Here is a 24,238-nt window from a genome sequence, read left to right as displayed (position 1 = left end):
CACTAGCTGGGGACTAGTTTAGCCACCCCTCTCCGGGCTGTTCCTGTAATCGCCGTGAGGGCGAGCCCCGCGTCTTCGCTTTCCGCTTTTCACAGCCCTCGGGCAAATTCCCCTGCGCTCGGTCCCCGCGGGTCCCTCCCCCGGGGGTCGTTTCCCTCCCCTGCGCCGCTGAGGCGATGCCGCCATGGCCGCCAGGCGCCTGCGCCGCCGCGGCCGGGCCGGCAGGGGGCGCTGCGGGGGCAGAGCGGCGCCGCCGCTCCCGCCCCCCCCCCCCCCCCCCCCGCCATCCCGCCGCCATGGCGGCCTTGCCCCGCCACCGCCGCTTTCTGCGCGGCTTCCTCTGCGGGGCCGCGGTGGGCGCCGCTGCGTCCTCCTGGGCTGCGTGGCGGCTCATCCGCAGGCAGAGCCAGCCGGAGCTGGTCCCCGGGCGAGCCCTGCCGGAGGGTAAGCGCCGCAGGTACGGGGGAGGCCGGGCGCGGCGGCTCCGTGGCTCCGCGGGGCGGGAGCGGCGGCGCCTCAGCACGGCCCCAATCCCCACAGACCGCACCCCCCCCCCCCCCCCCCCCCCGCCCCTAAACCCGCTCCCACCCCACGGAGCATCCTTCTCCCCGCTGCCTCCATCCTGGGGTGCCCAAGGGGGCCGGGAGGGCGGGGAGTTCCCCGAATACCCTCGCCGGTCTTGGCGGGGGAGGAGGTTTTTTGGGGATGCTGGGCTGTAACTTGCATTAGAAACGCGGCTTCCCTTGCTGCACCTGCTCACACCGAAGTGTTGGCGACGTGAGGAAAGTGGTTTCATGCGGTGGCCACGATGGCTGCAAATGTTCCGTATTGCAGTGGGGAGCTGAGAGCAGTCGTCCTGTGTGAGCTGGTAATGTCCCCTTAATATACACATGCATCTGTAGATAGTTATGTTTACTTTTAAACACACAGTTCAAGTCAGGCCATAACTAAATTCAGTTATTGCTTCCCCTGTGCTTCTTTGGGGAGACCCAAAGGCCAGCACCGGTGGTGACTGTTTGCATGGAAGGGCCCTGGCCCACTCGCCATGGGGGCTGGCGGATGTGTGAGGTGTGGGGGAAGATCTGTGGGGGCTGGCAGGGGTGTGAGGCATGGGGAAAAGACGTGGGGGCTAGTGGGGGTGCAAGGTGTGGGGAGGGAGCTGTTGGGGGGCACCAGGGCCTGGTGGGAATGAATGGTTTTCTCTGCAGCCTGAAGGTTTTAAAAGTACTGAAGCATTAGAAAGCACAGGAAGAATGGCTCTTAAAAACTTGAGTTGCTGTCAAACAGATGGCTGGAGGCTGAGGAAGTCAGTAAGACAGATGTAAATATTCCTTCATGAGAGAAAAATGTTCCTTGCAAAAAAAAAAAAAAAATCTCAAAGAGGAACTTTCATTCATTCAGCAGAGTGTAAGCATTCCTGGCGAGGGCAGGACTTGCACTTGTGCTCAACTCATACATCTCAGTTTGTGAGGAGGAGTGCAATTTCCAGCTCTGAAGGATGAAATCTGTGTGTTGGTCTCCTGTGTCAGCAACTCCTTGTTGCCTGATTTGTCCCCAAATATCAGTTTTCCTCTGAAGGCCGGCCCAGAGCAATTGCTTAGTAGATGTGTGTAGGCATTAGAGTAGATGAGTTAGTCCTAGAGCTGAAATCCTCGTGTGAGGACAGAATGAAAAGCACAACTTTTTTGGTGAAAAGGATTTTCACTGGAATGCTCTCAATATTTTTTTAGGAATTGTGGCAGTAGCCTCAAGTAGTTCCCTATACAGTATGTTTACATCAACTGAGATGCTTTTCTTAATGTCATCACTGATCACATTTCATCTTTCTATGGCTTTCTTTTTATTTTTCTCCTTAGAACCAGTGGAAGAGTCTCTGCTGGAAAAATATGGATTCCCCGAAGCTGGAACAGAGACCAGATGTTACACAAATCATGCACTGTCTTATGACCAGGCAAAACGGGTGCCTAGATGGGTGATTGAACATATCTCAAAACAGAAGACGCTGGGTATGTAGGTATTTATTTACTTACATTTATGAAGCCCAGAATGGGCTTTGGTGTTCACAGAAGGTGGAACCAGGAGCAGGCAGGGAGAAAAATCCTATAGTGATCTCTAGGTATGGATTTTTCCACCCATTCACAATCCCACTGGAGGCAGAAGGCATCTGGGTGGATGTCAGCTTCATGACAGGATTAAGGCTGATGTTGCAAGTGATTTAAAAGAGAACTGTCACTGCAGGTTGGCAGGCCTCTTCAGTATTCTTTCTCTTGTTGGGACTAGTCTGGTATTGAACGTACAGTGTCCTGAAGCCTGCAAGATACACTTGGCCCAATGGCTGAGTATGAAAGGGACGAATGAAGAAGAACTAGAGCTACCTTCCATGAGAAATTTCTGTTATGAATTTATGAAATAGTCTGTGAGCACCAGATCAATATAGCCATGTTGGTGTAAATACTCTTAAGTCATGTTACAGGAGGGAAGCTTAGCTTACCTCTTTTAAACATGAACGAAGAAAAGATGAAACACTGAAAATTAAACTTTCCTTATCTGATTCAGACCTGCAAAGTTCAGTGTTATTGCTCAAGCACATAAAAATTGCTCTTGCTTCCTTAGCTAGTGTGGTTAGTTCTGTGGTCCAATTTATGTCAGTTTAAGTACTGCCCCATATGTGTGAATGCTTGTGGAGTCAACACCTTTAGTGGCCAGACTGCTTCATCTGCCGATCTTAGATTTGCTCAGAATGGGAAGAAAAGATGAATGTCCATTTGTGAGATAAAAATGGAGCAAAGGGCATCAATAGTTATAATTTTTTAAAGCTAGGTAGGGCATTACCTGCTCACTGCAGCCATTATTTACTTTGATGCAGTTCTGATGTGCATTATCTAATACTCTCTCCCCTGTTCTTAATGCAAGACAGAGGCTCAGTGATTTTTTTGCTGTCAGTAGTGAATGAAATATGAGTGGTATACAGTCACAGTAAATAAAGTTTATAGCATTAGTTCAGTTTTTATAAGGGAAATTATTAGTAGTGGAGGTAACTGTATAATTGTAAAATGTTTTATGAACGCAGTACCCCTCTAAATATATCTTAATCACTGTCTTCAAATTACCTTTCAAAATTAAAAGCGTGATCCTGAAAATATTTATAACCAACCCCTAAGTAGCATCATTGATTGCACTTCTTTCTGAGGAGAAAGCAGTAATTCCAGGCTTACTTTCAAGTGGGCCTTAACAGCAGAATTGTTAAAATGTTTTCTAAATTATCAGATACAACTGACCTGCAAGTTGAAATTAAAGCATCTTGAGGCATTCAGCTCTGATTTATGTCTGATAGCTACTCTAACAGAGATTGGAAGCGGAACTGTGTTGTTCAGGGACGGTTGCAAAAACCTTCCATATCCTGGAGTATTGAAAGGATGTGATGTAAAAAAAATGTATTTTAGTGATAAGTAAGAACTCGAATGTTTAAAAAACATAGTGGAAAGAAATTAGCTTGACATGTAAATGAGATGTACAAAACTGGTTACAGAAGAAATTAACTGTTTTTATCAAAGCAGTGAACAGAGAATAAATGAGGATATATTTTTCCATTTTTAAGTTTAATCAATAAATTACACTGTCTTAAATAATGAGATTAAATATGATTTTTTAAAATCGGAATTCTGTCATTTTGGACACTGATAAACTTGTCAGTGTTGCTTCCTAAGCATCAGTCCTGTGTTGAAGTGTCATGTCACATACTTTACCAAAAACAGACAAGAGAAGTGAAGCTCCTTCCTTCTCCCTGCAGCTCCTTCCTTCTCCCTGCAGCTCCTTCCTTCTCCCTGCAGCTCCTTCCTTCTCCCTGCAGCTCCTTCCTTCTCCCTGCAGCTCCTTCCTTCTCCCTGCAGCTCCTTCCTTCTCCCTGCAGCTCCTTCCTTCTCCCTGCACTGCATAAAGATGCTCTGACCACCCCTCTGTTTTGACATCACCTCTATGGACATATGCACAGATGGTCAGCAAAGAAGAGTAAATAGCTTACAGCCACTGGTTTCCAAGAGATGCGTTATCCATATGCACGCTCATTTTCCACCCCTCCCCTTCTTCCTTGTGGTTGTTGCATATTCTTGGGTTCTTCAGAGAGCTACCAAGTGGAGAGCATGTACCACCCTTTGTTCTCAGTGTGGAGCACAAGGAAGTGTAGGGTGCATATGCGCTCAGTGATAATACTGACGTGCCAAAAAGGCAGAGTGCATGCAGTTTGTGTGTGTATGCACAGCCAGCTATAGAAGAAAGAATAATTTTAACAACTAGCAGTGAGTGATCACTATTGAAAATTGTCCCTCATGTTGTATTGCAACAGGAAGTACTTTATAAAGTGCCAAGCTTGAGGAAAATTCTCTGGTGTGTATGGGCCCTGATTCATGCTTAAATTAAAAGAGACTATATAATGGTCCTCTATATTGCATCTGTAAAATTATGCCTAAGGTGACACACTGAATTTTATAAAGAAAAAAATCAGTATGCTGTAGATACTTTGAATTATGTTGTCATTTGGGAAAAACAAAATTGTGGGCAGCAGTGATGGTGCTCTAAGCCAGTTGTTTTCCAGCTGCACACTGGGCTGATGCCTGGATGGAGCCATTGCACAGGCACAGCTGAGTCAGCCCTTGCGCATGCCTCCGCTGCTTCTCTGGAGCACCTTCCTTAACTATGGATGTTCTTGGTTCCCAGGCCATTCCCTACGAAAGATGGTGTCTTACTGGAGGTTGTCAGTGCCAGAATAATTCATGAAAGTCTTTTCTAGCCATTGCTTTTCCAATGAAGCAGTCAGTGTTTGGGATGAAGTGGTCTCAAAGTTGCAGCCCAGTCAGTAATATCTCTTCCAAGGAGTTGACTGGGATTCTACACAGTGCAAGAATGCAAATATAGGTGTATGGCCAGTAAACCTGGGAAGAAGGCACAGGCTCCCCAGCAAAGACAGAAGCTGGGCTCTCTTTGAGAGTGGGCTGCCATCTCTGCAACAGTTAAGTTAGGTCCCCTCACAATCCTCCCGCCAAAATGTTTTGTCTACCGAAAGACTTAGGCATAGTAATTTTTGTGCATAATTCCCAAATGTCTGGAAAGACAGAAGGGGAATCTTGGAAAGGAACAGGAAAGCTCTACATTTATTTCTGTGCCCATGAAGAATAAAACACTTAAGACTTTCTCTTGAATGAGTTTATTTTTTTACCAAGTGTAACTTTATCAAGATATACCCATTCTACTTCCAGGCTAGAGTTCGAAAAAGAAAAAAATACTTGTAGTGGATCAAACAAAAAAATGGAACTGCGGCTGGTGAAGATCTGTATCATTGTCATAAAAAGTGAATCTATACTGGTTTATTTCTTTAGCAATCTTGCCTTTAATATTAATCTGCACTTATGATAAGACTAATATATTTTGCTTTTGTTTCTTCTCTATAAAACACCATGTTATAGTTTCTAATGTGTACTGGAAATTAATTTAGGACTGGAGCACAGATATTTAAACTGCATTCTTCTTTTGTATGGTTGAGGAGAAAAATACTCAATTTAGATTAATGTATTGAATCCTTAAGCATGGGTCATTTGGCAAGTTATGACAGAAACAGGTTTTTTTCTCTTCTTGTTATGACAGTTTAACGATAACCTAACAATTTAGTGTGTTATTCCTCAGGCAATGCAGACCGAAGGCACTGTAAATTCAAACCAGATCCTAACATCCCTCTAATGTTTAGTGCTGTCAATGAAGACTACCTTGGGAGTGGATGGTCACGAGGACACATGGCGCCAGCGGGAGATAACAAATTTTCAACAGTAGGATTTTTTCACTTTCTTTTTAATTTGTGTTTATCAGTTGTAAAGGGTCAAAAGACCCTTAAAAGTAATGTGTAATGTTCCTTTTGCAGTTTGTTTTGAGATGGAACATGATCTCATTATTGATGCACAGAGCTGGACTTGGAGTTACAAGGTCTATTCCTGACTGAGCACTGTAGGATGCTCTCACAGTCTGCTTCAGGCGTCTAAATTGGGTGCATCCTCTGGTGACATACCTCTCTTCATTAAATCACACCTAGATTAGCTTGTTTGGCAGAGGTGATGTGAGTATATCTTGTACAGTACAGTTTTAAGCAAGTCTTCTAACCTCTTGTATGTCAGATTGTCTACCTGTAAAATAAAGGTGATAACCTTCACCAAACAAACCTTGAAAGTGTCTTCTGAAGCTCAGTTAAAGGGAGACAGGGAATGATGACTTCACTCTGGCCAACAGGTGCTGAGATGTTTAAGGCTACATTGGGCAAAGCAAAGATGCTGTTAAGTACTGTTCTGTATTGGCAAGGGGATTGCCTGGATGATTTAAAAGGCTTTTTCCTTTCTGGCAATGTGTATGAGGTAAATTAGAACCTTCTTTTGCTGTAGTTCTTTCAGTCTATAAAATGTCTTCACCTGCCATTTATTTGAGCTATAAGAAAAGCATGCCCTAATGCCTTGGCTGACTAACAAAGCAGCCTTGGATTTATTGGATCCTCCTGTGAAATGTGCATAATGCAGCAATTTGTCAATTAAGAAGCAGTTTGAATTTGTATTTCTGCTACGCAGAAGAGTATGCAGTGGGGCAGAGTGACAGTGTAGTGGCATGTGGTAGATGAAAGAACCAGTCATTTTATTTCTACTGGAAGTGTCTTTGTGGTTATTTATTTGTGATATCTGGGCAGTTCTTGCTGGTGAGCTACCAGTCCAGAGAGATTCTGGACCTGGCTTGAAATGCAGTGAGATGATACAAACTTTCAAATACAGAATCATAAACATTTAATTTCACAGTTTAATTAGTGCTGGTAGTGTTTGCTCATTATCCTAAGGAGTTCCGTCAGCCCCTTCACTTTGAAGAAGTAGTAAATGAAAAGTATTGACCAAGTATGGGACCTATGAAGATAGTGGGTTAAGATCTTAGAAATTTTTTCTCCTGTATTTTCCTGCATATGTGACCAGCAGGTCGAGGGAGGTGATTCTCCCCCTCTGCTCCGCTCTCATGAGACCCCACTTGGAGTACTTCATTCAGCTCTGGGGCCCCCAACATCAGAAGGACATGGACCTGCTCGAGAGGGTCCAGAGGAGGCCATGAAGATGATCAGGGGGCTGGAGCACCTCCCCTGTGAGGACAGGCTGAGAGAGTTGGGGTTGTTCAGCCTGGAGAAGAGAAGGCTGCGGGGAGACCTTACAGCAGCCTTCCAGTACTTAAAGGGGGCCTACAGGAGAGATGGGGAGGGACTCTTTGTCAGGGAGTGTAGCGATAGGATGAGGGTAGATTTAGACTAGATGGAAGAAATTCTTCACTGTGAGGGTGGTGAGACACTGGCACAGGTTGCCAACAGAGGTCGTGGCTGCCCCCTCTCTGGAAGTGTTCAAGGCCAGGTTGGACAGGGCTTTGAGCAACCTGATCTAGTGGAAGGTGTCGCTGCCCATGGCAGGGGGGTTGGAACTAGATGATCTTTACGGTCCCTTCCAACCCAAACCAGTCTGTGATTCTATTCTATGATTCTATATGCGTAGTTTTTTAGCACCAGGTTCTTTGCATCTGGAGATATGTGGGCTTCAGTTCAGAGAGGTTTATGACAATTTTTAATGATAAAACTAAGCAAATATGTAGATGTTTGACCATTATGGTCTCATGAATCATCTCATTGCCTGCATGTTATGTATTTCTAAAATATTGATGAATATTTTTAGTAAAACCTTTCCTTGTAAGGGAAAGAAAAAGCTATCCATTAAGCAGTCAAATAAATGAAAAGCATGAGTGAAAGCATCCTTCCTATTCAAAAAGAAGAGTAGCTAGTTGCTTCCAAAGAATTGCTAAACTCATACTAGGTGACATAGTAATTCCTGTGCCTCTAGAATTTGATATTCTTGTGCTATGTTTCTATCAACACATGCCCCCCCTCCAAAAAAAAAAGTAGATACATTTTGCAAGGTTTGCACCTCCGTTATGCACCTCTTAATCCAAAATAATTTTGTAGATGTTCTGATTTAGGTTTTATCTGACCTTTTATGTCGATAATGTTAAGACTAAAATAGAAATGGATTCTGATCCAAAAACTTCTAAAATGTGTTTTCAGCTTGTAAATGTTTCAGTGAAATTATATTACTTTCTTTCTCTATGCAGAGAGCTATGGCCGAAACGTTTTATCTGTCTAACATCGTACCTCAGAATTATGAAAATAATGCTGGATTTTGGAACAGGTGAGAAATTGCTTGTAAGTAAACTAAGTGAATATCAGGCAGTGGCATAAATAAAAAATGCTTCTTCACATCTAAGTATTCTAGAGCATTTTATAGGCTATCTGTAGAGATCATAGGACCTTTCTCTGAAATGAAAGGGAGCTCAGTCCTCGCAGCGCAAGAACAGTATAATGACTACTTTAGTTCTTTATTCAGTCCAACTGTAGAGGACTTCTTCTGGCTGATGTGGGTAAAGGTAGCAGGCTTAACATCTCTGTCCTTAAGGAAAATTCAGTAGAAGCAAGGAAGGTATTTAGATCTTGCCTTAACATCTCTTCCTCAAAAACGCACTTCCAGTGTGAGAGTGTTCACATCTCTGTATGTGGACAGTGGTTCACTTTGGAGAACTGAGCGCTCCCCACTGAGTCGTGACTACTTCAGGTCTTAGGTGTTTCTTCAAGTGCTGGCTTCCAAGCAGGAGTCAGGCAGGTTCTCTGTCACTTGTGAGTGCCAGCTGGATTGGCTTTGAGGTGAAGTGAGTGGTTGATAAATTTAAACTTTCTTCATGTAGGATTTTTATTCAGTCCTTCCTCTGAGCAGAGAAAAACATTAATAAAAGTAACATTGATCCAGTGCTTCTTGCATAGGACTTACAGAATATTAAGACTCAGGAGGGGAAAATGATGAATTTCACAAGGTCCGCTCAAGGGAAGGTTAGCAAAATGATGTACAGTATTGTACTAAAAGTCTATCAAAAATACATCATCATTCAACTACACACTGCTTTCCAGTTTTACAAGAATCCATATAAAATCATATGAGGCATTCAGTAAGGTTATACTGTTTTATAGACAAATAAAATGCTGTAACATTTTAAGACTTTTTTTTTGGTATTGTTTTAATACCTCAAGTATTTGAGCATAAAATTTCCTTATACTACAGCTAGGCATTTGTGCCAATTCAAGGTTGGAAACCCTCTTTATTTCCTTTGAGTAGGATCTCTGCCTGTTCAGGAAATCATGGGGAGTGTTTGAAAATTTCCCCTAGCACTATCAGCCCCACAATTTAAGCAGCTGTTATCACTTTCTCCCAACCCCAGCACCCTATCCTCACAGTTTAAATACATCAACAAGGTATTTGTGCCACTTGTTTTGTCAGTCACTTGTTTAATGATAAATAGGTTTAAGGGTACCACGTTTCACATGTGTTGTATGCCTTCCTGGCTTTAGTACTCTTTCTCTTTTTTTAATTGCTTGCTTCTTGAATTGTCTTCTGAGGTGCAGGTAGACAACACAGCTTAGTCAGGTTAATGATCTGTTGTTTTTTAAAGTGGTGGTCACACTCCAGCTGTGTGTTTTTTCTGCTTTCCCAGTTCCAGCTCTGGTGTTCATTCTGGTGTCCATTCCGCCTGACTGTGGCGAGTCAATTCCATTTGCTAACCCAGTTAAACTGATTTGCATTCTGTTTTGCTTGGTTATGTTTCTGTCAGGTTAGAAAATTGGATCAACTGGTGAGATGAGTGCCAGAGCCAGCACGGAGGATGGAGTAGGACTGTTCAGCTGGGGCAGACAAGGGGAGCAGTAGGAAAAGGGAGAGCAGGACTTCATCTGTCAGCAAGCTGTTAGATAGTAAGCTATGAGATTGGTTCAGTGGTGTGGTCTAACTGCACCTTAGTATTTATTCCTCATTCTCTTCCCACCAACATGCATGCTTCTTTCTTTGCTGATGTTTAACTGTCATTTTCTGTCTTGTTTTGAGTGTGATTTCTTGGTCACTATATTATGATCTCTGTCCCTGCTGCCATCAAAAGCAGTTTTCTCCACATCTGCATTTATTCCCATTCTTTCCTTGTGCCAGGTGGTGTTTGTATTGCCGTGCCATGAGACAGCCCGAGGAACTGAGCTTCTTGGAAGCAAAGCTGACGACAGCAGGAAAAAAATTAGCTTGTGGTCAATGCTTTGGTGTATCACATGGCAGCTCACTATTACCAGAGAAGAAAGGGCTCATTCCTACTAGTTCTGATTCATGGGGCTCATTCCTGCTAATTCTGATTTGTGTGAGCTGATTTAACTCACTAACCCAGCACAAAAAACCCCCTGATTTTGTTCAGGGTTATTGACAGATTAAGAGTGCTAAAGGTGGCCCAAGTGAGAGGTATGAGGAACAGGGATGAGACAGAGCTGGGGGAGAAACCGCCCCCTTTCAGAGGCAGCCAGATTAGCTGGACTCATCTGTCTCCTGTTCTGCTCTGTTTGTCAGTTTGAGTGAAGTGCAACTCTGTCTTTAGTAAAGGACTGATGGGTGCTCACTGTATGTGATTTCTATAACATCTGGGATGTTAGATCAAAGGCAGGCTATAGTCTTTTGTTTTATGTAAAATAGGCATGATCCAGAAACCTGATAGGGAGAAATATTTTATGCTGTAAACTGAACCAGTTAATTTAAAGAGCAAAAATAATACTATTTCTGGAGTTGCTACTTTGTTTTTAAACAGTTTTATATAAAAAAAACAGTAAGGAGACTTAGTGGGAATGGCACCTAGAAACTTTCTTAAGTACTTAAGAGCTGTGGAAAGAGCTGTATGTTGCAGGACATTGATTCCTTAGGGAGGGACATACAAATCCAGTAATGTGGTAAAATCTTTCAAAGTAAGAATACCACCAACATGCTGTTTAAAAGAAGTATTTTACTAATCCCAAGTGACTATTAACAGTATCTTTCTAGTGTCAAGTGTGGGAGTAAGTAGAGAACTCAGGCTTTTAGGACAGGTGGTAAGGCCATTTTTCACATGTGTGTGATAACACATGCCTACCTGTAAATAAGTGAACCTAGGACAAGTGGGAAGTATGACTTGGGCCTGTGTTTTACCTTCCTTGGCTTGCAAGTCAATGACATGAGTTTGGAAAAATGCTCCCAAACTGTCAGGATTTCATTGTGCCCTTCACAGTATGTTTCAAATATTATGTTGTTTTCCTAGCTGACTTTACCCTGTCTGACAAATATGTTCCAGAATGGAAATGTATTGTCGGGAATTGACTGAGAGATTTGAGGATGTTTGGATAGTTTCTGGGCCTCTGACCTTGCCTCAAACAAATGATGATGGAAAGAAGAGTGTTACTTACCAGGTATGTGTATATGTTGCTGGGTTAACAGTGCAGTGGTAATACTTTATTTATTTATTTAAAATTGATATTATAGCTTGATAAAACAGTTGAACATCCTAGTACATGCAAAATATATGAAATGTCCAAGACTAGTTGGGATGAGTTCAGTAGACGTGTCCTATCCTGCCTACACATGAAAAAGTATAATTTTAAAATAATTTGGTTTATTTCCAAAGAGAGATCTATTAAATGTCTGTTTGCAATCTGCAGTAAACTGTTTTCTGACTTCTATAATACATGACAGTATCTAAGCAGAGAGTGAGTGGGTTTTGTTGATGTATAGGCATCTATTCAATCATTTATTGATACATTTTAGAAACTGCAATACAAAGCTAGTGTGGGTTTCTCAAAACTATATAGGGTATTGGAATTCTTTGCTCCATTAATTTCAAAAGCAGTTTTTTGCTGATGTCCCATATGCATCACTTAGATGAGGCCTTGAAACTGAGATTCTGAGCATACCAAAGTCAACTGAAAGACTTCATTCAAGTTTAGTAGGTTTTAGGTGAATGCAGTGTAATCGCTGGTCCATGGTACTGATGCGCCCCCTTCTTCTTTTGGTCCCCCATTTTTATTACCTGCTTAAAATACTGTAAAGATTTAGGATTGATTGTGCACAGTCTAGAAACCATCACTGATAGACAGATAGGAAAGGCTATCAAGTTGAGAGGTGAATTTACTATTGCTTATCCTGACTTAGTCTTTGTAAGCATGTGTTTAGACATCTGTAGGATCTGAGAGTAGTAAGGTATTCAAGGGAGGAAGCATTACCTTCTGCCCCTACTGTAATGAGATATTATTGCTGTTTTCAGTTGCTAGATGAAAGCTAGCATAAAGCAAATAATAAATGCTGTATTTTGCACCTCTTGAAAAAACACTTTTCCTTGAAAATAAGTACTTGGATCAACTGCAGCTTCAGCTCATGAGTGATTCAGATGTCCAGCTAGTTCTCTGAGGAGCAATGAATGAGCTTGCTATAACAAGTCCCTGTTTCAGAGGGATATGAGACACAATAGAGAGAGGTGTTCAGCTTTCAACACCGGCTTGTTCAGTGATGAGATTTAGGCACTATTTCTCCATTATAAATACACAACTTATTTCCATTTGATTGAACTTGAACTCAGTCATAATAGAATGTAATTTTTCCTGTTTGCTTTTACCTTTTTATTTCTTGAACAGTTGTTCCTTATGTCCCCATCCACACACGTCTGTAACCTTGACTGTGACAAAATCACTGCTTTGATTTGGGATTTGTTATTTTTTTTTTCCAGAGAGTCATATGTTATGCATATGAAAATGCAGTAATAATAATTTATCTTTTTCATGTTCAGTGGCCATTCCAGATTTCAGTTCTCACCACATCTTTGTGGGGAAGGTGACAACTGTGCTCATTTTCAGGTGGATAAATAAGCTGTGGTTAAGGCATATGACCAATGCCACATAATAAGTTAGTGGCAAAGCCAGCTTTAGACTGGCAATGGTTCCTTGCCACCCAAAGGGAGAGTGCTGACTTCACTATTGCCCATTATACTTTCCAGTCCTTTCCCTTGTCTGCCAGTGCTTACGACTGTCAGATTCTTCCACGAGATGCTTAATTACCCAATGCAATAGCAAACCATCTGTACTGGACTCTTTATTTGTTTACTGGGGTTGTTTTCTACTGCCATACAAAGAGCAGCACACAGAGCAGTCCGGCACTCACTGGTGACAGCATGAGGTATGTCCAAAAGCACACAGCTGGGAGCATGAGGGAGATGTTCCGTTTCAACAGTCTTGAGCTGAGCGTTTGGCTTACTGTCATGCGGAATGGTACCGTAAGAGTTCTTCAGGCTTGCACATAGCTTGGTGGAATTTGCCTCCTTGTAGCTGTCAGGATATTGCACTTATTTTTTATCCCTAAAAATATATATTTGTCTTACATAGCAAAATTTAAAATCCTGAGCTGACTTGAACATTTTATAACTGGAAATTATTTTCCAGGAAGCAGTTGAATCATCTATCAACTGCATCTATCAACCGCTTCACTTTAATCTTGGTCATCTTTGTCTAGTTTTTCTCTGGGGAAAGTGTTTACTTAGAAGAGAAAGATTACCTTTTCTGAAAAATGATTGTGGCTCTCCATTGTGGTTTTGAAATGTAAATTTTAGTATTCCACAGATAAAAACAAGAACAGTCACTGCATCTTGCTGCTTTTATTCAAAATAACTTGATACCAGGATATGGTGATGGAATAATAGTGGCACAAAATGTCCATGCTGCTTTGATTATCATATCATTCTATTCTTGTCTGTTGCCAAGATGTCTTCATCATCTTTGGGTTTGATGACAATTCTGGTCTTTTATGAATGTTTTATCAGTTTTGGTCTTTATATATGAAGTTCAGCGTAAGATTGAAAAAGGTGGCATGATAGTATTTGTGATTTCATTTCACCATTTGGCCATATTCATAAATCCTTTATTCAGCTTCCTATGGTGAGGTTCATGATGTAAATTGATTTGCATTTAAGCTCTATTTAAGTTCAGATAATGCTGTCTACAAGTGGGAAAAGTAAAATGTTGATTTGAGGCAATTTTTTGTTTTAAGTATTAAATTATTTGATTTGGGTCGTCTTTGGCTTCACTCCTAAGAGTAAATAAGTACAGGCTGAGAATTGTTATTTTGAAATATCTTTATGGCACAAGTTCTTGTGCTTGCTATTGAAGTTGTCCATTGGGGAGGGAGACTTCAGAATGGAGTAGAGTGGTCTGTTGGGTTTGGGGTTTGGTTTTTTTTCTTCTTACATCAATGCATACACTTAAAAAGGGAACCCAACCTGTCAAAGCACTGGAGAGAGTTCTTTTCAAACAGATACCTTGGATATCATGGCAGTCAGTGCTGCTGATTTCGGTAGTCTGGGATTCTGCCCCAAAACCAAGAACGCTAAGAGTTGGCAGCTGAACGAGAAGGGAAGGTACCTCTTAGCTGTCTTTCAGAGTGAACTCTGCTAGGTTCAAGCAAGTGACTTAGAAATGAAAGGCTTTTAGTCCTTATTGTTTGGGCTTATGAAGCTGATATGAGATGTCCTTTTTCTTTGTATGTACTGTTTAAGGAGAAGTGCTGTAGTATACACAGTAGTGCTGAAACTCACAACCTATAATCTGGCAGTGTGACTGTTAAGGCTGAGCTTCTTTCTAATGTTTTTCTTCTCTGAGACTAGAACTGTGGAAAAAAGAAAACACAGAAGTACTACAGTGAATATGTCTGCATTGATTTGTTTCAGATCCTCTTTTCAATCTTAGTTCCCTTGGTTTTGGCTAAAGGAGTGGTGAAATACGTATCCATGGCTTTACAGGCTGGTGTTTTTCTCATCAGACATCCAAAAAGGTTATTTTTAGATCACTATAGAGGAAAAACAGAGCATCGGTCATGGCATTGTTCCCAGTTCCTGCTTGAACTCTGGTACCATTTGCTGTTTAATTCCAGAAAGGGAATTAACCTTGAACTCCTTAGATGCCAGTGTTGTTCTATCTATTGGCTGAACTTGCTGTATCCTCAGATATGTTCTGTCATTTCATCTGTCTCCAGTGGAGGCTTTTATGCAAAGAGTAGATTGATGACCATGCTTGGTATCTGAAAAACATATTTTGAGAATATATGTAAAATAGAATGCCAAGAGGAAAAATTTCTGTGTCATTGGAGAGGCAGATGCAGGTTCTTCATCTTTGTCCAGACCAAATCAAAATGACATTGTCTTGTTTTTTACATTACTGTTCTCCAGTGACTGTCACTTTAGTGATTTTCCTCTGTCAGCAGATCTAGAGTTTGAAATACAAATTTTGCAATAATTCTACTGCGTCATGCTCAATGCTTCACCCTTCTTATTCCCAATGCCATCGTAGTAAGTATTAATTTAAGAAGGATTGGCTATGTTTGGTGAACGAAAGTACAGTTTAGATAACATTTTATTTGTTGTTTGAAGAAGACATTTTCATGTACTTTTTAGTGATGTGCTAGGTTCATACTGGCATCATGTCTGCTGTTTAATTGTCAAAATTGAATGACTAGGCTGGGCCAGAGATACACAATAACTGTTCCAGAAGATATACTTACTTGTGATCTGGTTCTGTGGCAAATAAGTCCCCAGGAAACAAATTGCACCTCTTATATTTAAGGTGGTACTTTACGGTTTTCCCCAGTCGGTTTTCAGAAATAGTAGAGGTTTTCTCCTAGCCAAGATACTATAGGAGAAGGAATCCGTGTTAAAGGAGGAAGTAAATCTGGGGATTATTACTGTTTGTTGGCTGCTTCAAATGGGCTCAAGGCTACACAGGCAACTAATGGACCTAGGTCTATTATACGTGTCCCATAAAACTTATGTACAAAGGGATCTTAGATCAGCTGGTGTAAACGACTAGAGCTCTGTCAGCCCTAAATTTAGACATGATGTACAAATGAAATTAATAGACGCTGGGTTAAGACTGGAGGAGAAAAGACACCAAAGGTGCAGGATAGATTTATGGGGTTGCTTTTATTTAGCACTGTACCCATCCCGAAGGTTCCTTTGTTGTAGGAAGAGTGGTGATAGGGACTGTAGTGGAATCAGTGTTAAGCAACCTAAATAGATTCTGTGGAAGTAGTAGTCTGTCATCATGTAAATACAGTATCATAATGCATATACACACCCTCTTTGTTAAAATAAAAAAAAATAACGGGGTTGAGGTGTCTTGTCTTTTAATGCCATAACTATGTATTTAGGCTCAGCTTTTTTTTTTAACATCTTTTTTAGGATTTTTAGTGTCTATTGCCAAATCATTTTGGCAATAGCAATCAGACCAGACATAACAAATTAAATTTTCCTGAAGTTACATACATTTGCATTTTGGAGCGCTTGGCTGTGCAGTGTTGTTGCAGATTGTTACTGTGATTTTTATCTGTACTGTTTTCTATTTTCTGTATTGCTAGGTCTGCCTTCACACCCCTCAGTTCTTCTCAATGCCATCTGACAGTTCTCTCAAATACTGGGGAAAAAACACTATCAACAGAATCAGTGCTGCATAACACAAATCCAAAAGGAACTGGAGTGAAGGCAGTTAATTCTGTCACAATGACCAAGTAAATAGAATTATACTGATAGCAAGAGGAATTTTTTTATAGTGGCAGAAAGTCTCTTTCTATACAGAATTTAGTATCAAATTATAGTAAAGCTCTGGCTTGTCAAACCTGGGGTCCTACCAGCAGGAATGATATTATCTACAGTAAAATATCTGATGGGCCTGGTCAGTATCATGCCTCAAGTTATGGCTGAAACAAAATAAATGCCTGCTCAGAGAAAGCGACAGTCTTATTGTGGGTGACAGGAATTATGTCCCTGAATTCTGTCCATCAAGAAATGTGACAGAAGTCTTAATTTTTTACTGCCACATGTAGATGGAAGTACTGTTACATAGAGAATTGTGTGTATGCTTGTTTTCAGTCAGTTTTGGTTTGCAGTATGGTTTGCAGTTCTGGTTTGCAGTATTCTAAACTCTGGTTGTTATACAGAGAGAAAACGGTTACTGGAGTGTAGAGGGAATTTCTGGAGTTATCATTTTACTGTATTTGATGATGGTACCCTCTGATGCAAGAACTCTTCAGTGTGTGCTGGCAATTAAGGCATGATTGAATGTGATTTCTGTTTACCAGGTTCTAAGAGAATATCAGATAATTGCCAATCCAGAGCTGGCTCTCGCTCATGAAAGGCTAGTCCTTTGCTAATTCTCTTCACGGTTGATTTTCATCTTCTAGTCACTAGGTGGCAAAGCACTACTTTTAGATTCCTGAGTCCTTCCTTTCAAAAATTATTCCTACCCTTTCAGAAGATAATTTTCTTACCACTCTGGGAAGCTGTAACAAGTCCAGTATAAAATGAAAACGTGGTAACTTTTGTATATGTTTTAAAGTTTCTAGTAAGAGTAACACTCTGTTTTCTTCTAATATAATCCCAAGTGTCCCGACATTACACCTTATATATTCCTTCTGTTTATGTAAGAATGGAGTTTTCTTTCTCATAAACTCCAAACTGTCAGTTTTAGGGACTGCTTTGCCCTATTTATCTGACTGCCACCATGAAGGTGACATTAGTTAATGCCATATGCTTAAACTTAACCTTAGATGCCATTAGCAAATTTCTTCATTATTTATTGTGATACTTAAGTACTCCATGTATATTATCAAATTTGTCCTTCCTCCAATTTTAAAAACTACGACCAAGAACAGTTTAATGATTTGGTCAAAATCATGAGGAAAGCCAAGTTTAAGACAAATCCCCATCCAGTGACTTAGCGATGAGAGCAAATTTGTCAAAGCTTACAGAGTTCTCTCTGTTTTAAGAAATCATGTTACTTCTGCCCTTATCTTTATCTGTCCCTGTGAGCTCTTTAAGTTTGTATAACTGCTTACCAACACATTTGTTGTTTTAGCAATATGTAAACATCTCTAAATGTCAAGAATTGCACGAATTTTAATGGCCTGAACTCATGACAGCTGTCCACGTTTAATTGGGCATTGAGGAGTATAACAAATTTATATGCACTTGTGGAATGTCAATAACAATGTCAATAGTAATAAAGCCCAATAAACGCTATGCTGAAAATGACATTATCATAATGTTGCATTATTAGACGACACCAGTTCAGTCCTAGGGCCAGATCACCAAAGAAAACAAGAGCAAAGCAAAAATGAAAGGAATAAGCAGCTGCAAAAAGTTAGGGCAATGAACATTTTTGTGTTGAACTGATACAGGCAGCAAAGAGAAATAGTATCTGAAATTTCACATCGGTTTCACAAATAATGGTTGAAAAGGAATATATTTCATGCTATAAAAAGAAGGCTTTTAGCTTGAGTGCTTTTTTCTTTCTGTTATGAAGCTGTTGAAGATTTGAAAGACTAAGCAAAATTTTATAGGAATAGCAAAATGGAAATTTTCAAAGGATTAAGGATTACACAAAAATTTGCCTCGTGGCCTGTTATAAACACGGTGTGAAGGCATGTGGGACAGCAGTGATTTTCATCAGGCCATTACTGTATTTTCTTGCTTGTATTAGTGCATGAGGGTTTTTTTTTTAATCACAGATACTATTAAAAACTGTTGCTCTTCTCCAGCTGGGACAGATAGCTGTTTCAGGCACTGATTGCTGAAAGATCATCTGCTGCCTGTGGGTAGACTAGCACAAATCAAAGTCAGCATGTGTGCATGGATAATCTTAACCCATTTTCTGTTCTGTTACAATAGGAGCATATGCTATCTGCCTCTGTTAGGCAGGCATTGAGATAAATGGGATGGTGCAGATCAGAATAGTGATTCAGACTGCTGTAGTTAGGTAGGAAAATCCTCTAGGTGGCAATCGGAAATGAATTGTTGAGTTTGGTTTTCCTACCTATTGCTTCTGTTGCAAACTTCACTTCTACAGAATCACACTTTTTTCCCTGGCTATTGAGCTCTGCGTGTGGGGCAACTCCATGGAGACATTCATCTGCAGCTTCTGTATCTACTCTCATAAAAAGCAAATTGTGGTATATTACAGAGCATAATGATGGAAATATTATGCGTGCTGTGGAACTGCATTTCCTTTCTCCTTTTTTAACGAAAATCATTGGGTCACACTGGCTGCATAAATTATTGGTGATGCATCCTGTGCATGGTTCACATAAGCGTTAAACTGCAGAAGAAAACATATATATTCTTTCTCATGCATATTTACTCTGTCAGAGAAATCAGGCACTCTCCTTTGATGGTATTCTCCTCCAGCAGAATGAGCTGGGGATAGAACTTTATGCCCTGTTTTGAGTAAGGGAAGGGCAGTTGTGGACTCTGGCCATTTGGCAGGCTGAAGTTTGTTTCAATCACTTTAACAGTATTGGAACTCAGTGCAGTAATTACAGAAGTAGTTTACTGCTGTTCAGAGGACTAGTATAAAGCCTATGCACTACTTAGATTTTATTTAAACCCTCAAAAGAGAACTTATGTACCACTTCAGTTCCACATAAATTACATGTATGGCCATTGCTTGTATGGACTTGAGTTGTATTTAGAACTATGTTTCTCAAAGGCCAACCCTTCCTTCATTTTGAACTAGTCCTCTCTTTCCTTCTTTCCTTCCCTCCTTCACAGGTGCATATACTATGCATAAATGTGCATTATTTTGCATAGAATGTATATATTTGCATATTATTACATAAGCACAGGGTGTGTTTTCCCTTAGCACCCACTTAGGCATTCACCATTTCCATTTCATACCTAACTATTCTATGTGCAGCTGTATTAATTCCCCAGCCTTTCTAGCCACCCGCTCTGTCCTGATTCAGTCCCCTGTTCACTCTGCTAGCTCACTCAACATGCATTCATGTGTTTGTTTTACATGTGCCATATACCCCCTAATTGGAGATACTTGTAGCAGCTCCATATGTGTGTTCACCCTTCTTCTAGTCTTTTATACAACAGACAGAGGATTCTGGTATGTGTATGTGTGTGGGAGGTGTTGAGACGGAGGAGCCGAGCTAAGGAGGACCTAGTACATATACATGTGGAAAAAAGTATGTGAAGCGGCCTGGAAAAGACAGGCCACGCTGCACAGGAATGCTGCAGGTCCGGAGATGGTTGGCCCAGCAAGAATCTGGGGAACAGGGTTTAGTCTCACTACTTTCTCCTCTCGGGAGGCTACAGCAGCTTCAGGGTGCAGTGCAGCTCTGCACAGGCTCTTCCTTCTCTTCCACCCTGCCCACCCCGGGGTCGTGCAGGAGGTGGGAGGCAGTGCTGGCTCTGCAGGCGCCCTGCTCCAGGGGGAGAGAAGGAACTGCAGCCTTCTGCCTTCAGCAGCGTCAGTCGCTGCCTGCATCTGGCTGAATATGGAACTGTGAACCCCTTCCTCTCCCCCTCAGGGCTTTTCATGTTTCTTGGCTCCCTGCCTCCCACCCCCAGTACATTGCATGTTGAGTGCCACCCATCTCAAACAGGTTAAACTCCCAATACCGTTCATTTTGTAACTCAGTTTTAACCCACCAGATACAACAGGGTGTTGATGCGTAGTTTTTAGTATATTTTAAAATTACCTGTGCATCAGTCAGTTTTGATTATTTATGCCGTTGATCCTGAGGAGCTGTAATTCTGGTTTCACCCACACTGAATGCTAAATGCAAAGTGCTTTGACACTCAGGAGCTCTGATTTCCCTATCAAGACATCTGTCGTTGTTGAAAGGGAAAGTAGATTTGGCATAAGGCATTTATTTATTGCTTACCAGTTTCAATGACTGTTAAATGTCTAGGCAGAGCTTTATTTAGAAGATCGGTGGCATAAACAAGATCATTTTTGTAAAAAAACAAAGCCCTACCACAAAAAAACCTCTGAACTACAGCAAAATCATTAAATAGCCTAGTTTAGGGAAGGGGAAGAAAATAATCTGTAACAGAGTAAAGAAATCTAAGAGCACATGTTTGTCAGAGACAGTAATAACACCACTACTACATTATTGTACAAAACATGAAAAAACTTTCTTTATCAGAGGTTTCTGTTTCTCCTAAATGTACTTTCTCTGATTTTGGTCTAACCAGTAAAACTTAAAACCCAGTCATTTAAAAAACTGACAACAGAGGTAGAAAAAACACTTCATGCACTGAAAGAATTCATACCTGAAATAAGTTAACTATTGGAATAAATTGATGTGAACCTTGGTTCAGTAGCCATAGGCAAAGTTTAGTTTTAAAAACGTATTTTCTTTTGCAGAAGTGCTGAATACTCAGAGTAAAACATATATAGGAAGTGTTTCTTTTGTGATTGAGTTATACTGAATATATGAATGGACAAAGCATGTCTGAACTGATATACTGGATTAGTTGTAAAATACTTTCAATTAATGTGACTGCTTGTGGCAGTGAAAGAAGTAATACCTGCTTTCTCTGAAATTGTATTTTAACTGTATGTAACAAAAGCTGTCAAAAATATCAAAACAAGCAGTCTTTGCTTTTGCAGGTATTGCAAATACTGGAAAAAGTACCAAATTACTGGATTTTATGTATAAAACAAGATGCCTCTGTAGTTTTTGTAAGGCATCTGCATCTTTTTCTTCTGTTGCCATTAGAATAAATGTACAAATTTTAGAAGGGCAGTTATACAGAAGGGTTATGCAAAATTCAGATTTCCCATGTGTGAGCCTGTTAAACTTTGTTAGCACGGCAGATTCATTTCAGCAGTATTGGAGAAAAAATAAAAGCCTGATACAATAAATGCATGAGCATCACTTTTTGAATACTGGAGAGATTACATTTGTCATCAATAGGTATATTCCTTTGGACTTACTCCTGACACAGTCTACTGTATACATATATGTGTGAGCTTTTAACAGATTTCACATAAATTCAGAGTCCTGATCCTCCCCTCCTCATGCTTCAGTTAAATTCTTGGACCCTGAGTGACACAGCAGGAAACCCAACATGTGTAAGATCTTAACTTGAATCGTAGTGAATTTATGGAAGAAATAGGTGCATTTTCTTTGGATAGACTTCTCTTCCAAGATACTGAGTCATTGAATGTACTTCTTTATATCCAGGACCCCTCAGAAAAACACTTGCTTCGAGTACTGTAGCTTTTAAATACAACTCGTGTATGGGTAATAGAGATACAAAAAATAACTGACAGAAGGTAAGTTACAGTTGATTTGAAATACATCTTAAAAACCGCATGATTTGGAACAGTCAGGACAGGAACCACTGTGTAGTATAGAGCCACTGTTACTGAAAACAGCTTTCCAAGCATTAAAAGTGTGATGCAGTATGAGAAAGGAGCGCTGCCATCCCTTCAGGTCAGCTACACTTACATATCTGCAGAAGGATTAGGGAGCTGGGGTCTTGGCTGACTCCCTGTTTCCAAATGTGGTTTTCAGATTTGTTCCAGTTCAGTTTCAGCCATAACTAAAGTTGTATCTGCTTGAGACATTTAACTTTAGTTTGTTCTTCTACCAGAACTTCTTGTCACAGATCTTTACAAATATTTAGGCAATTACTGACTAATCTTTTGACCTTTTGTCTGCATCATTGTTCTTAACAGTATAATATAAAGTCAGTGGTGTTACAGGAGAAAGGCAGAGAACCTTCTGGGAAAGTCTCCTACCAACAGTGGCTGAATAACCCTGTAGTGAAGTGTTCTTTGCCCAGCTTTTCCTGTTCAAGTGAGAGATTCAGGCATCAAATAACTAGCTCATTCCTGGCCAGCTATATAAGGAGCTGCAATGAAATGGTGTTGTGGTGGGTTGACCTTGGCTGGATGCCAGGTGCCCACCAAACTGCTCTATCACTCCCCTCGTCAGCAGGACAGGGAGGGGAGAAAATAAGATGGAAGAAACTCGTGGGTCAAGATAAAGGCAGTTTAAAGCAAAAGCAAAGGCTGTGTGCAGAAGCAAAGGAAATCAAAAGATTTATTCTTTACTTCCCATCAGCAGATGATGCCCAGCCACTTCCTGGGAAGTAGAGCTTCAGTACATGTAGTGGTTGCTCTGGAAGACAAACATTGTACTAACAAATGCCTCCCCACCTCCTTTCTCTTAGTTTTTATTGCTGAGCGGATGTCATATGGTATGGAATCTCCCTTTGGTCAGTTGGGGTCAGCTGTCCTGACTATGTCCTCTCCTAGGATCTTGCCCACCCCCAGCCTACTGGTGAGGGGGGAATGTTGCCTTGATGCTGTGTGAGCACTGCTGAGCAGTAGCCAAACACTGGGGTGTTATCAACACCTTTGTAGCTACTGACACAAAGCTCAGCACTATGAAGGCTGTTGTGGGGAGAATTAACTCCATCCCAGCTTGTAGTCTGGTAACACTGCACATGGATTTGATGTGTAGTTACATGCTGTGGCTCCTATTTAGAGGTAGTAGGATCAGTCACTTTTTTTCCCCTCCCCCTCAACTGATAAGATCTGTAATATAGCTTTCCTTTTCACAGGTAATCGGAAAGGATGATGTGGCTGTGCCATCCCACCTGTACAAGGTGGTCCTTGCCAGACGGAGCAGAATGTCTACAGAGCCCTTGGTACTGGGGGCTTTTGTGGTGCCAAATGATCCCATAGGCTTCAGTCACCAGCTGACTGAATTCCAAGTAAATATTGAAGATCTGGAAAAAATGTCAGGTTTAGTTTTCTTCCCCCAGGTGGACAAAACCAAAGATGTTAAAAATATCTGTGAAGTGGATACCTGTAAACTGATGGGCTTCAAGGAGTTTACATTGTACATCACTGCTCGGAAGGTGCAGAGTGCCCGTACGTTGCACCAACTGGAGAAAGCCATGTCAGAGTTAAGGGAGGCAGGAATCGAGCCTGATGAATATCTTCTAAAGCTTCACAAGAAGAAGGAAGAACTACTGCAGGAAAAACAAGTAGCAGCTAGAGAGGCGAAAGCTGGCTGAGTACTTGTTCAAGAAGATGTTTGGGGTTTTGTATTTTGAAAGTGGAACTGAAGGCAAACACAAAGACAAGGGCTCTATGAATTATTCTTTTTTTGAATTGTGAAAACAATAAAGAAACATTTGGAAGCTGGTGGGTTTGGAATAACATTCATTCGCGTGTAACATGATGCACACACATGGTTTGCTGCAGTACTTAGATGTGGGAAATGAAAATGACCCCTTTCTGGCATGAATAGATTACTGGACCTCCAGAAAAGTCTTTGTGCTATTTTCCAAGTGAGATGTCAGACTTGGGGTTTGTATGGAATCCCTTCTAGGAATATTATAAAAATAGACAATAGACACCTTGGGAGTATAACTGGAACATGTTTAAATGTAATTCCACCTCCAAATGTCTTTCAGTATGATGCTGTAGAAGCAATGGTACTTTCTGGGATTTTTAAAAATTAAA

General features: G+C 40.9%; 1 protein-coding gene across 1 annotated transcript; it reads left to right on the top strand.

Annotated features, from left to right (window-relative positions):
- The first annotated feature begins 286 nt into the window (after nt 1-286).
- On the top strand, nt 287-23,918 carry EXOG (exo/endonuclease G). Its single transcript, XM_074830987.1, has 6 exons — nt 287-444; nt 1,857-2,006; nt 5,677-5,816; nt 8,161-8,237; nt 11,227-11,341; nt 23,329-23,918. The coding sequence occupies exons 1-6, from the start codon at nt 297-299 to the stop codon at nt 23,785-23,787; spliced, it is 1,089 nt and encodes a 362-aa protein (XP_074687088.1). The 5' UTR covers nt 287-296; the 3' UTR covers nt 23,788-23,918.
- The last annotated feature ends 320 nt before the right edge of the window (nt 23,919-24,238 follow it).

The sequence above is a fragment of the Strix aluco genome, chromosome 1, assembly GCF_031877795.1.
Source record: "Strix aluco isolate bStrAlu1 chromosome 1, bStrAlu1.hap1, whole genome shotgun sequence".
In the NCBI taxonomy this organism is placed as follows: domain Eukaryota; kingdom Metazoa; phylum Chordata; class Aves; order Strigiformes; family Strigidae; genus Strix; species Strix aluco.
This window is presented reverse-complemented; position numbering and strand designations above follow the sequence as displayed.

Coding starts and splice junctions, on each gene's coding strand:
- EXOG (XM_074830987.1), top strand. CDS start 297: ATGGCGGCCTTGCCCCGCCACCGCCGCTTTCTGCGCGGCTTCCTCTGC. Junction 8,238..11,226: donor AATGCTGGATTTTGGAACAG/GTGAGAAATTGC, acceptor AATATGTTCCAG/AATGGAAATGTATTGTCGGG. Junction 11,342..23,328: donor AGAAGAGTGTTACTTACCAG/GTATGTGTATAT, acceptor TCCTTTTCACAG/GTAATCGGAAAGGATGATGT.